The sequence below is a fragment of the Phyllostomus discolor genome, chromosome 1, assembly GCF_004126475.2.
Source record: "Phyllostomus discolor isolate MPI-MPIP mPhyDis1 chromosome 1, mPhyDis1.pri.v3, whole genome shotgun sequence".
In the NCBI taxonomy this organism is placed as follows: Eukaryota; Metazoa; Chordata; class Mammalia; order Chiroptera; family Phyllostomidae; genus Phyllostomus; species Phyllostomus discolor.
Window position 1 is genome coordinate 158,359,466 of NC_040903.2, and position 13,511 is coordinate 158,372,976.

The 13,511-nt window shown below is 45.8% G+C and overlaps 1 protein-coding gene across 3 annotated transcripts in view; it reads left to right on the forward strand.

Annotated features, from left to right (window-relative positions):
• Positions 1-13,511, forward strand: part of SQOR (sulfide quinone oxidoreductase) — a 43,818-nt gene that overhangs the window by 12,966 nt on the left and 17,341 nt on the right. For all 3 annotated transcript variants that reach the window (XM_028506704.2, XM_036033049.1, XM_036033032.1), the window contains exons 2-4: positions 3,756-4,006; positions 6,130-6,300; positions 11,761-11,814. In XM_028506704.2, the coding sequence (XP_028362505.1) occupies positions 3,773-4,006; positions 6,130-6,300; positions 11,761-11,814 (459 nt within the window). In that variant the 5' untranslated portion in view covers positions 3,756-3,772. The remainder of the gene's footprint in view (positions 1-3,755; positions 4,007-6,129; positions 6,301-11,760; positions 11,815-13,511) is intronic.

The following is a 13,511-nucleotide window of genomic DNA, read 5'->3' on the forward strand; positions in this document are numbered from 1 at the left end:
GGAGCCATTGACACACACACACACACACACACACACACACACGTATACATGTATATACATATATACATAGTCACAGTTCCAAAGTGGGATATTAAGTAATTCCACTTATACATTACTGCCCTGGGTTGTTTGTAGTCTTTGGCACAGTACTGCGCCCCACCTTTTCCGCAGACAACATTAGAGGAGTACTCTGGTTTTTCTGATCTGGAAGTTAAGTGGCTTTATATCATTAGAATGAGAGTGTTACTGAGATTTTCAGGAGTTTTGAAACTGGGAACATTTTCCCTCACACATTTTTTGGTGTGTTTTTGAAATTGTTTCTATTTTGCAAATGAAATTTGACTACAAAGGCCAGGCATTCTGCTTGACAGCTGTTATTAATGAGGATGAAACTGGTTCAGGAGGACTTGGTGTTTATAAATACCGATTCCAGAGATGAGTGTGGGTAACTGCTGAAATGGAAGTTACTTGCTTGGCTGAATGCGGGAAATATTTACGTAAATCCTTCCCCTTTCAAGAGAGGAGCCACGGGTGTTAGGCTGCAAGGGAAATTGAAGTTGAGTAATCTCAGGTGGAGTGGGTGGAAATTAGAAACTTAGCCAGGCCTCCTTCTAGATCACTGTTTTAATATATAGTGTTAGGACCGTGAAAAAATGGTTGCCCTTTTCTGGAAAGTCAGGAGTTTTGCCGTGATTCTGGCATTCTATGGATATTTTAGAAAAGCAGATGTGATGACTTTCTATTCACCATAAAATATCTTTTTCCTTTCCTGCCAAACAGCAACACCCTAACTGGTGATTTCCTCCCCTCCTCAACCATAAAAAAATAAAAATCAAACTGAGTGATTTAAAAAATTTAAAACAATACAGTTCATCAAAGAAAACTTGAGAAAAGCACTAAGAAGATATGAATTACAGTTATATTAGCACATTGCTAATATTCAGGTATCAGTACCATGAAAAATGGTTTTCCTCTTTTCTGAGAAGTATGGAAAATATATCTTTAAAAAGATATAACCTTGTCACATTATCATTGTCTTGTTGTTGTTGAGATCATTTCACTCACATGTGGGATGTAAAAGTGACACTCATAGACACAAGCAACGGTACGGTTGTCACCAGAGGGCTGGGGGGAGGGGTTAGTGAAGGGTAAGGAGGGCCACATATGTGGTGACAGGAGGTGGTTTGACTTTGTGTGGGGGGCACACAATGCAATATACAGACCATGTACCATAGAATTATACACTTGAAACCTACATAATCTTATTAACCAGTGTCACTCCAATAAATTTAATAAAGAAAGGAAAAAATTATCATTGCAACATTAATATATGTGTATGGTAGAAATTTTATACAATACAGAAAAGCAGAAGAATCGAAATCATCCAGTATTCTAAGCCTAGAGAAAACCACTCACCCGGGATTAACATTTCGCTGTCTTTTTTAGAGCATTTTCTCTTACATGGTTGAGCTCAGTTACTCATATTGTATTCCAATTTGCATGCTGATCACAACATGAGCACTTTGTATGCTCTTTGTAGATATAATTTGGAAGGACCTATATAGTCTTCTATAATATGCTTCTATAATCATCTTGTGTAAATATACTTTACTTAACCCTTCCTCAAAGTTTTGACATTCAGACTGCTATCCCTGCCCTCCCCCCGCACCCCATATTAAATTGAAATAATCATAAATTAACCTTGGTTGAAATAGTCTGGGACCTGAGCTTTCCCTGGCCAGTGTGGAGTTTTTTCTGTGACCTGGATCCAGTCTACAAACCAGTTCACCGAGGGTTGACCCTGCATTATGAATGAATATGTGAGATACATCTGTGTAAAGGTTTGTCTTCTTCAGTATTAGAGGTTATTTCCTTAGACCAGAGTCCCAGAAAAGGAAATACAGGGTCAAAGGATGATAAGTGTGGTTTCTAAAAGGGTCTTACAGATTTGAAGCTTGCAGCAACAATGTATGAACCTGCCTCACTTCTGTGGGCCCCCAAACCGCTGGCTCACTTCTCAGACCTGAAACACTGAGGAAGCTGTCAGGGTGCCGGAGCACTGGCATCAAGCGCATCCTAATAATTAAAGTCAGCTCTCCGGCTCCTCCTTCTCACTTCCTCTCATTTCTCCCTCCTCCAGGGCCTTTCCTTCTTCCTGTCAGAGCCCCTTTCCCCTCTCAGCATCCTCTAATCCCCTCATGCGGCCTTCCTCTTCTCCAGTTTTGAGGGGAAATGATGTAACTAAACCGATCCCATTAAGAAGCTAGTGATCCACACCTAAAGCAAAACCAAAAGAAACTAAGTAAACAACTAGAAGGGAACAGAACCATAGAAATGGAGGGCACATGGAAGATTAGCAGCAGGGGGGTGGGAGAGGGAGAGAGGGGGAAAAGGTACAGAGAATAAGTAGCATAGAATGTAGGTTGAAAATAGATAGGGGGAGGGCAAGAATAGTACGGGAAATGTAGAAGCTAAAGAACTCATAAGTATGACACATGGACATGAACTAAAGGGGGGGAACGTGGGTGGGAGAGGGTATACAGGGTGGAGGGGAGAGAAGGGGGAAATGGGACAACTGTAATAGCATAATCAATACAATATATTAAAAAATAAACAAATATACATGGGTGGGCATAAGTAGGTTTATAGTTGTAATACAAAAATACAATAATAAATAATATTATAAGAAAAAAAGAAGCTAGTGATCCGAGCAGCTAGAAATGTTAACCACAGCTGTGTCCTTGCATTTGATAGAGGGTTCCTGGGACAGTTTGTTGAACCGGAAGGAGTGAACCTGATGTTGGAATTTGGGGCATGGTAATGCCCAGGGAGGGAGACACTTTGGTTCTGGGCCCTTCCAGTTCCTCATGTAGGTGGTATCCAAGACATCAGGCCAGTTCTGTGGGTGGGAGGAAGCCAAGGCCCGTGTCTGAGGAGCCTTCATTTCCTCACTGCCTTCATATTCAGAGCAGATACGCCTTTTTCTAAAGGTTAAGTGTGGGTCCCTGAGAAACTATTAAGGGGAAATTGTTTACTGGTTGTATATAATAAAAGACTGGTCAGCAGCATGTGTAGATTCTTTACATAAAATATAACTTTATGATACCAGGCAGGACTCTTTTTATGGCTTTTTTTATCATCTGGTTGAAATTGCCAACGGTGTGAAGGGCCTTTGCCTGTGTGTCTGTCGCCCATGATGTGATGAAATGGCGTGTCCCCAGGCAAGCAGAGCCAGGAGGCTCTGAGTGGGGCCAGGGCCCTGACTTCCTTGGTGTGAACTCTGAGCTGCAGAGGGTGGGTTTCAGCAAGGTCTCAGGGGCCCATGCCGAGGACTTGTACAAGTGTCAGTCTGTGGACTCCTACGTCTTTGGTGGACTGAAAAGACAAAGAGAGAGTTGAGGTGTGTGCTCAAGAGGAGAATGGGTGACAGCTGGAGGCAACCACAGGATGCCCTAGAACTTTTGGATGGACAAGGATGAGTATATACAAACTATTAGAACCTAAAAGGTGCAGCTTACCGGGTTCAGACAAAGTCCTAGGTGCCCTAAAAGAAGGAAGAAAGGGAGAAATGGAAGCTTAGCCCATGGTTCGTTACCAATCTGTGCTGCCGGGAGACTTTGGGACCACAGCCAGCTGGGGAGGAGGTCTTGAGGAGAGATTGTGGGGCCAGGTGCCAGCCTGCTTCCTCTGGAGAAAAGTGCTTTGTTCACATAGTGGTCCCTTCCTCACTCATAGCCTCGTCTGTTCCTTTCTAGCTGGATCCAGTGTAAAGATGACCCCGCTGGTCACCATGGTGTCCGGCTCCCAAGCCCGGCTCTTCACCTGCTTTCTCAGGCTGGGTGCTCAGCAGGCCGGCCAGCTTCAGCTGCACACGGGGGCCGGCCTCGCAGCCAAGAACCACTATGAGGTGCTCGTGCTGGGAGGGGGCAGCGGTGGGATCACCATGGCCTCCCGTATGAAGAGGAGAGTGGGTGCAGAGAATGTGGCCGTTGTGGAGCCCAGTGAGGTACGTCTCCAGCCTCTGAGCGCGTGTGTGTGCACAGGCGTGTGTGTTCTAGGGGTGGGGTGGGGTGGGGTGGGGTGGCTGTCAGGCACCGGGCTGTCAAGTCCCCGGGTTAGTGCTTCTGGGCACAAAAATCAGTTCACAAGGATTGGAGAAGGCAGAGGGAGGGAAAGAGGACAGATCTCTTGGCTTTTTATGTTCTCTGTGTGAGTTTCTTAGGCCAGCATAACAGATTACCACAAACTGAGTGTCTTAAAACAACAGATACTTATTCTCTCACAGTTGTCTTAATATGATTACATCTGTAAAGACCCTATTTCCAAACAAGGTCACATTCGTAGGTACTGGGTTTAGGACTTCAGTATAACTCAACCCACAAGGCCCTCCACCTTCAACATCATGTCCAGAGGAGAACCGATGGTCCTTGCACTTTGCTGCCTCTGGTCCAGTCTGGAGAAAGGGTGTTGAGTGCAGGGACAGGGAGGCCCCTGGGAAGGTATCAGTGGTTTTTAGGAATTTAAGTACAAGGAATTATAAATATGTTATAAGGCAGAAAAAGGCAGCGAACACCAGGAGGGAAGTTGGGAAGTGTTTGTATGGAAGGCACTATTTCATGAAAAACATTTAAAAATTGTCCAAAAGCAACAGATAAATATTCAAGATTTTTGGTGGTTGGTCTATGTTTCCTAAGGAACCAGGCATACACCAGATGGGAACTGTTTCCTTTTGGTGTGTGTGTGTGTGTGGGGAGGAGTAAAATGGATCTGGTGCCTGCTTGGTGGGGAGGGCAGGGCCAGAAAGGCACGCTGCTTTCCAGAACTCTCTCCAGTCCCGGGGCTGCCCGGCTTTGCATGGGCCCTGGCTGGTGTGCTGCCGTCTGAGAGGAGACCAGAGGGTGCTCTCTGTTATTTTCCTTCTTAAAGTGACTAATTCAGGGACAACATTTTAAATGATAGTGGTCTGAGAGCTCTGTCCGGTGGCCTGTTGTAGCTAACCCATGGGCAGAGGCTACTCTCTGCAGTGAGACAGAGGCCTGGACTCAGTTCCGGATGCCAGAGCCCATCTGGTTTGCCCCTTGTCTCCAAGGAGCTGCCCGTGGCTCACGTGGTTGGCACTTTCCCTCCTGCGTCTGGTTCAGCGATTGCTGGAGCTCATTTGTAGTGCAAAAAAAAAAAATCCAAGCTTGTGTTTTTATTCCTTTTTCTGTCCAAGGTGGACTTGAAATCGTTTGGCTCTCCCTTCTGGAGACCTCTGCCTTGTCCTCTGGGATCACATCCATTAGTAGCAGTGGGGAGATTGCAGAGCTGTTCTCAGTTCACTCCTCCGCTGGCAATGCTGCCCAGCCAGGCTGAGGGCTTGGGCAGTGCTGAGAACTCTGGGTCCCCAGGGCACTCCATCCGTGAACTGGGATTCTCAGTGCCGTTAAACTAGCTGCCCTTAGCCCCTGCATCCGGAGCCTTCACAACTACCTGAGATCCTGAGTGGATCATCTGAAGCAAGGGGACTTCAGAAAACGTTGGAGTTTGGGCATGTGTTGAATTATGGGGTAGCATCTGGTCCCTCCAGGCTTTGGGTGTAAACCCTCTGGGAAAGGAGAAGAGGGCTAATAGGGCTGATGGGGACTGTCTGTGCCTTCCATGGGCTTGGCACACACAGTTGGAAGTTCATGAAGTTTTGAGGATTCCCAGAGTGGCTGTAAACTTTTCAGACTTGCCAGAGTCCCCATGAACTTCTGAAGAGCCATATTTAGGCTACCGGGCTTACTTTTTCTTTATATCTGTGCACATAAATGTATCCATAGTGTGGGTATATATACATGGATAGATAACATGTACATGTTAAACCCCAAATCAACTGTCAGCAATTAATAATACCATGATCACTAGTGATAGTTTATAGATTTTTTTTATGACCTTGGTAGAATTATTGTAGGTGGCTGCCCTTCAGAGTTTAACATACTAGGAGACACTAATGGCAGATAGGGTGGGGAAGACTCACCTGGGGACTTTCGGTGTGATACTCCAAGGGTCAGGAGGGAGTAATGGAGAGTCTAGCACATGCATCTTTAGCTATGACACTTTGTCAGCCTCAAGTTGAAATGAATCTCCAAATACTTTGCTTTTCAGAGACATTTCTACCAGCCAATCTGGACGCTGGTGGGTGCTGGTGCCAAGCAGTTGTCCTCATCTGGCCGTCCCACAGCGAGTGTGATTCCCTCTGGTGTGGAGTGGATCAAAGCTCGAGTGGCTGAGCTGAACCCCGACAAGAACTGCATCCGCACAGACAATGGCAAGGAGGTAACCACTGGATCCTTTGGCTTTGTTAATCTGAGGGCTTGTGTGAAATGCACAGCTATTATCAAACTGAACAGCTTCATGGTGGGAGGGTGGTATTTATACGTGTGTGCGTGTGTGTGTGTGTGAGAGAGAGTTAAATACTGCACAAGACAGGAGAGTGTGTGGTGAATGGAAGATGGGATAGACGGAAGGACTGAGTGACGTTGAATTTAACAAATGAACAACTAAGACAAGTATTTGTGAATACCCACTGTTTGCCCTATTGGTGGTACAGTATCTTGCATTGGAATGTTTACTCAACAAATAACACTGCTACGTGTTAAAATAAAAGACACCTTCCTCCTTTTTCCTTTGAAGCCACCAGCTTCTCTGCCTGACAGCTGGCTTCCCAGAGGAGGGGGATGTTCGAATATATCCATTCCAGTCACACTGGGGGGCACTCTGCCAGAGTCATAAGGGAACAGTGCGTCTGAGGTTTGTGCCAGGGCTAAGGAGAATTGTGGTTGCTGGAGCTTGAGGCTCGTGATGGATCAGCACCATTTGGAAGCCTCCTGCTACCCCACCACCCAGGGAGCAAAGCTCTTCAGAAACTGCTGCCCCTGCGTTTGACCGGGGGCATGAGAACAGCATGGTGAGCCCACAGGCTCATAAGCCATCTGCAGTGTCAGGTCCCCTCATCTGCTGCCGAGCCCAGGACAGCAGCAGGCAGCTGTCATGCTGCACCCTGCCCGTTCCAGCCCCCCATGGTTCTTGGGGCCCCAGGGTGTTATTGGCCTTAATACCCTTTCTGCTCGTTGTCCAAATTGGGCACTCTGGCATTTAAACAGAACTGTAGAATTTGAGAGTGGGTGGGAACTGAGAGGTTTTCAAGTCCACGCCCTTGGCAGGAACTCACTGGCTGCAGGCATTCTTAACCTTTCCTTGGGTCATGGATCTTTTGAGCACCCGATAAAAGCCTGCTCTAGAGAAATTCACTTATGTAACAAATTCTGCACTTAATTTCATGGAGTTCAGAGGTTCTATGTAGCTTTTCCCTGAACCCAGGTCAGGATTACATGCCTGCCTTCTCCCTTCCCTTCCCTTCCCTTCCCTTCCCTTCCCTTCCCTTCCCTTCCCTTCCCTTCCCTTCCCTTCCCTTCCCTTCCCTTCCCTTTCCTTTCCCTCCTTCCAATATTTATTAAGCATCTACTATAAGCTAGGTAAATTCTAGGGAATATATAAGTGAACAAAAACAGATAAAACTCCTTACTGTCCTGGATTTTATATTCTAGTGTAATTGACATACAACAATAGACATATGAAGTAAATTATATAGGGTGTTGGAAGGTGATGAACATTAATGAAAAATAATAGAGCCAAGTAACTGGCATGGGGGGAGAGGGTTGAATTGAATGTGGGTTGGTGCTTACATGTCCCAGGGTCAGGGACTTTTCTGATGTTAGCCCTCTTCATTTTTTTAGACAGACAAGTTATATGAAAGTTTTGTCTTTAATGGGTCAGAATCCACCTTCCTGTAACTTTTTCCCATTCTTTCCTGGGCCTGCAGTGGGTTATTGGACTTAATATCTTTCTTATTTCTTATGCTTCCTGTAGTGTGGGAGAAAATGTCTTGTGTGCATGGAGAACCCCTTCCACTATTTGAAGATGGTTCTTATTATAGTCTGTGTCAGTCTTTCTCTTCAGGCAGACTTGTCCCCTCACCCCCACTTTTCTCAACTTTTCCTCATATTTCATTGGTCTTCTTTTCCCTCACTATGTTCTTTATCCTGCTTTAGACATCATTGTACTGGTTAGTGCCTCCATGAAAGAGGTGCCTGGAAGAGTAAGCAACTCCACAGCACAGCCCAGAATAGCCTGGCACCGTTAGCATTTGCCTTTTTAGCAACAGTTATCACAATGCTGATTCATGCTGGGCTTGTGGTCAGTTCAAGCCTCTGGATGTTTTTTTTTCCCATGATCCACTGCCAAGTCAGGCTTCCCTCATCCTGTTACATAACCCCAGCAGTGCTGTTCTGGAACAGCTGTGGGGTTTGATTGCCTGCCACTGAGAAACGTGACTCCCAGTGCAAGAGTTTGGTGAAAAAGGAAAGGGGTTTTTTATTTGAAGGGTATATAGATTTAGAATGATAGTAGATTTCTTCCATAAAGTCTTGCTCCCTTTAAAAACACCCAAAAGTACTCAGTCCTGCCTCCCTTTGCCAGACCAGGCCAGTTTCAGAATACAACAGTCAGAGGTGGCGTCTTTCAGAAAAGCAGAAGTCTCCAGCCCAGCATTCCCGGTCATGGTTCAGCTCCAAACATCTCTCATAAATCCAGGTGGCTGGGCAGGTCCCTGCTGCACCACCAGCTCTGGCAACTCTGAACTTCTGGCTTTCAGACCTCCTCTCTCATATTCCAGACCACGTGGCTCTCCTTTTTCACTCCAGACCTCGTGGCTTTTCCCCTCACACGCCAGACCTTGTGGCAGACCACTTCTCTCTCAGCCCACCCCCATTTAAAATGCTGGGCCCAGAACTTCCTGTGTGATCTCATGTCCAGCCCCTCCTATGATGTGTTAGTGTCTGCCAATTTTGCCAATTCCCCAATATTTTCCACCACCTTTTGGCTGCCATCTTCAGTCAGGCCAAAAGTTCCCAATGACACACGGACATGGAGGGTGGGCATCCACCTCCTGCCTCTCTCACAGGTGCTGTATTCCGGCTGTGTCGCAAGTGTCTGAACGTTCTCAGTCAGGTACACAGTTTGTTGTGGCATCCCCCTTCCCTTCAGAAGGGCATGGTTGTTAACTTGCTGTTGTTACGTATCTTAAACACCCTATTGTCCACTCTCCCCTCCCCCAATCAAGGATTGTGGGGACATGCCCTGCACCCTGTTACAATCCTAGAACAAATAATATTTAACATATTATTTAATAAAATGCACATTTATTTATTTTAAATTAAAAATTTTATATATTATTTTCTTCTGTTGATGAACTGATTTTACCCAGCATCTCCAGAAGAGCAGACTGAATGAAACACAAGATTGTTCTCAATTCTTGGGACTGAACTTTGGAACTCATTTCCCTGGACAGTCTGCTGCCAGCTAATGGAGCTGGGAGACTTGTGTCTTATAACCCACGACATCCCTTTGGTACAGCAGTGCCTGCCCCTTTGATCAGACCCCTTTATGTTACAGGAGCAGCTCAGAGCCCTTTGGGGTTGGGTTTGTGCTTGTTTAAACTTGTCTCATCTCTCGAGAATGAGGGGCACTGGTAGGTGTTCTCACTTCAGAGCCCTGCTTAGACTTCTCGGGCTTGGACCCTGAGGACAGCTGGAGGGTTTTGCTTTAGGGCCAGGGGAGAAGTTGGTGCCAGCTGGTGGGGCTTTCTTCCATGAGCTTTAAAGCAGAAGTGTCCCGTGGTCTTATCTGAAATTCGCATATAACGTCTCATGGGAGATAGCATCTTGTCAGTTGCATGAAGTATGTTCAAGAAATGTTACTGTTATTATTTTTAAAAGAATAAATGAAAATAAAGGAAAAAAGGAAATAATATATATATATATATATATATTGAGTATCCACTATGTGCCAACATAATTCTTACCTGTTGACTGACTAAAAGCAAGTCTGCAGTCTGAATCCGTGTTGATGCTCTTCTTTTTCCAAATCACCAAGAATCATCCATTCAGTAGATGAGCCTGGAATTTTGAAATGGATGAGCACCCTGTTTACTAAGTTGTTAGTTACCTTCCCGACCTCCTGTACAAAATTAGAATATTTGCCCATATTTAGCCATCTGGGGAGGCCTGCACTGTTCTCTGCAGTTGCTCAAGAGTCTTGTCTACAAGTTTTTGCTGTTTCTTAGGGTTTAAATCATTTGGCCTGGAGACTCAAACTCATTCAAAGGCTTGAGGCCTTTTTTTTTTATTCTTTGCTACCTTCGGGTTTTTTCTCCCTTGCTGATTTCTCATAATTTTCGGATTATTTGTTATTACTAGTCCTAAGAAAATAATCAATATTATGCTCCAGTAGAATCATCGAGGCATCCACAAAACAAAGGCTTTTCTTGTTGGCAGTGTTCCTCTGTTTTACCTGTAGACCATCACCCCCGGGCCCCACGTCACCTCTGACCTCACATACCTTGCAGACTCAACACAGTTCAGTCAGCCTTTTAATGTGCCTGGTACACTTTCCCACAGAACAAGGAATTTCAGGGTATCTGCTGCCTATGGATAGGCAAATCATATAGATGATAATGTATGTATTATCTATCCACTTTGGTAAATTATACTTTCATAAGCAGTTGGAATCAACCATCTATCCTTCCATTCATTCAACAAACATTACCAAGTTCCTCACTTTAATTTGGTGACTATGCTAGATTCTAGGAGTATAAGGAATAAGACACAACCTTTATTTACCCTCTGGGAGTGTTTGATGTGGTGGGAAAGGATGTTACTGCTGTGTAACTCTACACGTGCTGTAAAGCATCACATGCACTGTGCTGAGGGAGCTGCTGGGAGGGGCCCGCGGAGAGAAGACGGAGTCATGGGAAGGCCTCGCTGTGGAGGTGACCGTGGAGCTGGGTCTTCTGGGTGCCGGGCTGGACCTCTGCAGTGACTTCCTGCTCTTGCTCTCCAGCATGAGCCAAGCACTCTTGCGTCTTGGAATCCCGCGTTTTTAACTGTATCTGCACAGCTCACGTCCTGCGCTTCTCTGTTCAGTACAAGAATGCGGCAGGTGCCCACCTGATGTCCTTTCTGGGCTCCCGGCTTTCATTGCAACCATTCTTCATCTTCAGTTCCTTCATCAGCACGTCCTTTTACTTTACATCCTCCCTGCTGACTTTTTCTTGTTTCAACTTGTCTTCCTCCTGATCCTCCACCCACATTTCCATCACGATAAGTATGGAGATGTTTGCCCTCAGCATGTATAATCACATTCCCCATATTTAAAGAGGGGCCTTTCAAATTCCAAACAGATCATTAAACCATATTGGATACATTGTATCACATCCTTTTCAATAACCCTCAAAAGAGCAGTTTCTCAGTTATGATATCGATCCACCCACGTGATAGGTCAGATTTGACTGGGATTCACACATTACCTCATAGATTTTTTAAAAAGTTGATAGTTTTTAAGATTAGAAAGTCATTCTCCCCCTCCTCAACACAAAGGACTGTTAACACAAGCATTGCACAAAACGTTGTGGCCTCTTTGCCATCCTTCTCTGTTGTCTCAAGTTCTCAAAAGCCAGTGGGTTGCACAATATTTGTGAAGCAGTGAGGTGTGAGAATGGTGGGTGTGGTGACAGACTGGGGTGTGCACCCCCCCATGCCCTGCCCACCACCCGCAGCCCCAAGTCATCCACGAAGAAAAGTGGAAACACTTGTTGGCCCCCCCAGGCTGGGGTCCGAGTCAGCCCTCGCGCGGCCACTTTGGGGTCCTGGTCTAAAATGGCATCGTTCTGTGTTGCAGATCTCCTACAGATATCTTATTATTGCTCTTGGAATCCAGCTGGACTATGAGAAGGTACGTTTCAAACTACTTCTGTGTTCCCTGCCCTACTTATGCTGACATCAAACACGGGCTTTAGTGGCTTTATATTCATTCCGACAAGAAAAAGTCCTAAGATATCCTCCTCTCATTTTATTTCTCAGAAGTCTTTTTATGGTTTTAAAAAAAGCCTCCTCTAAGAGTCTGTCAATAATGTGATCTAGCTCTAAGCTTTAATCATAATTCAACATGTCCATGCCCTAATGGGAATTCATACAAAAGAGCAACTTTTTCTACACGTACAAGAAAACTACCTTTCTATGTGGGACTGAGTTGGCTGTATTACAGGTTAAAATTTCTCTTGAAGGTATGACTTAGACAATGAATTCTTAAGCAGACTTTAAGGGTAGAACCCCAGCAGTTAGTTTATCAGGAGCTTCAGGGAGCTTTGGGTTTTGTGGTGCAGAGGCTGGGTTTCTTGGAGCAAAGTGGCCGACAGTGTGACTACTACCCTGGAAGTTCCTTCGGTCTTCCTTTTCCATGAGCTAGGGAGCCAGAGGCTGCCTGGCAATTGGGGAATTCAAGTTTAGTTTTCGAAAGCATCGTGGAATAAATCAGTAATTATTATCATTTCCAGAAGTTTGCTGGGGACTCTGGGGAGCTGGAGCACAAAAAGCACGGTGATAGCTAGGTCACACGCTCCAGGAATGTGACACAGGGAAAGGCCTCATCCAGGCTTGCTCAGTAAGGGCCTTTGGAGTGTGTTTCTGCATCAAAACTGGAATCATGACGTGTCCAGGGTGAGGGTGGTGACAGCGTCCCGGGATGTGTTCTGTGAACGTTCAGAGAAGCCACGAGTTGGTGTGAAGGCTGTGATGAGTTTGGGTCATGGTGGCACGGCCGTCAGCCTCACATAACGACAAGCCGTGGAGTAGGCTGTATGGAGAAAGGTGCCCGTTACACCCAGACGTGCTGACTTTGCAGACACGGTGCATCCCCCGGGCACTGCCTCCCTGAGAGTTCCGGTGCCTTCTGAGGAGGACTGTTTGAAGGGACCAGTGCTGAGAGTCTTTAGCAGTCTTTTGCAGCAAACCAAGAAACAACATATTTAAATGTAGTCTCTAGTATGTACCAAATACCTGCTAGGAATCTAATATTGATTCCTTACTGCTTCTTGAGAGACAGGTATTTTTATCTCCACTTAAGTGATGAGGAAACTAAGGCTATTGTCTTACCTGGTACTCTTTGATTGCAGACAATAGAAAACGGCTTAGGTTATTGTAAACAGAAGGGGGATTTATTTGATGAGGATACCAAGGTGTCTGGATCCCTAGGGCAGAAATGTAGCTGGGTCTTCAGAGGGCTGGGTCTCTGATCTGGGGTCTGTTGGGCCCCAGGCAGCCTCTCGCTGCCCACAGTCTCCGTCCCTTTCTCCTGCTCACTGGCCTGGTGCGTGGGATAAGGTAGTCCACGGCTCCCAGCGTGCAGCCCATTCCTGTGCAGCCAAAGCAGGGGTCAGACCTCATGCTTCCCCCTGCCTCCCTCTGCTTCAGAGTTCCCAGAGAAGCACTTAGATTGGATGAGGGGGGCAATAAACTGCCCTTTATGACCAGGGCTCCTACCTAATGGCACCTTTTCCCTTAACAGCAGCTTCTTCAGTTAGAGAAAAACAATGAAGGCAGTAGGAGAGCAGCTGTTTAGCTCTTGACTAACTTTGCTTTGGGAACGAGGAC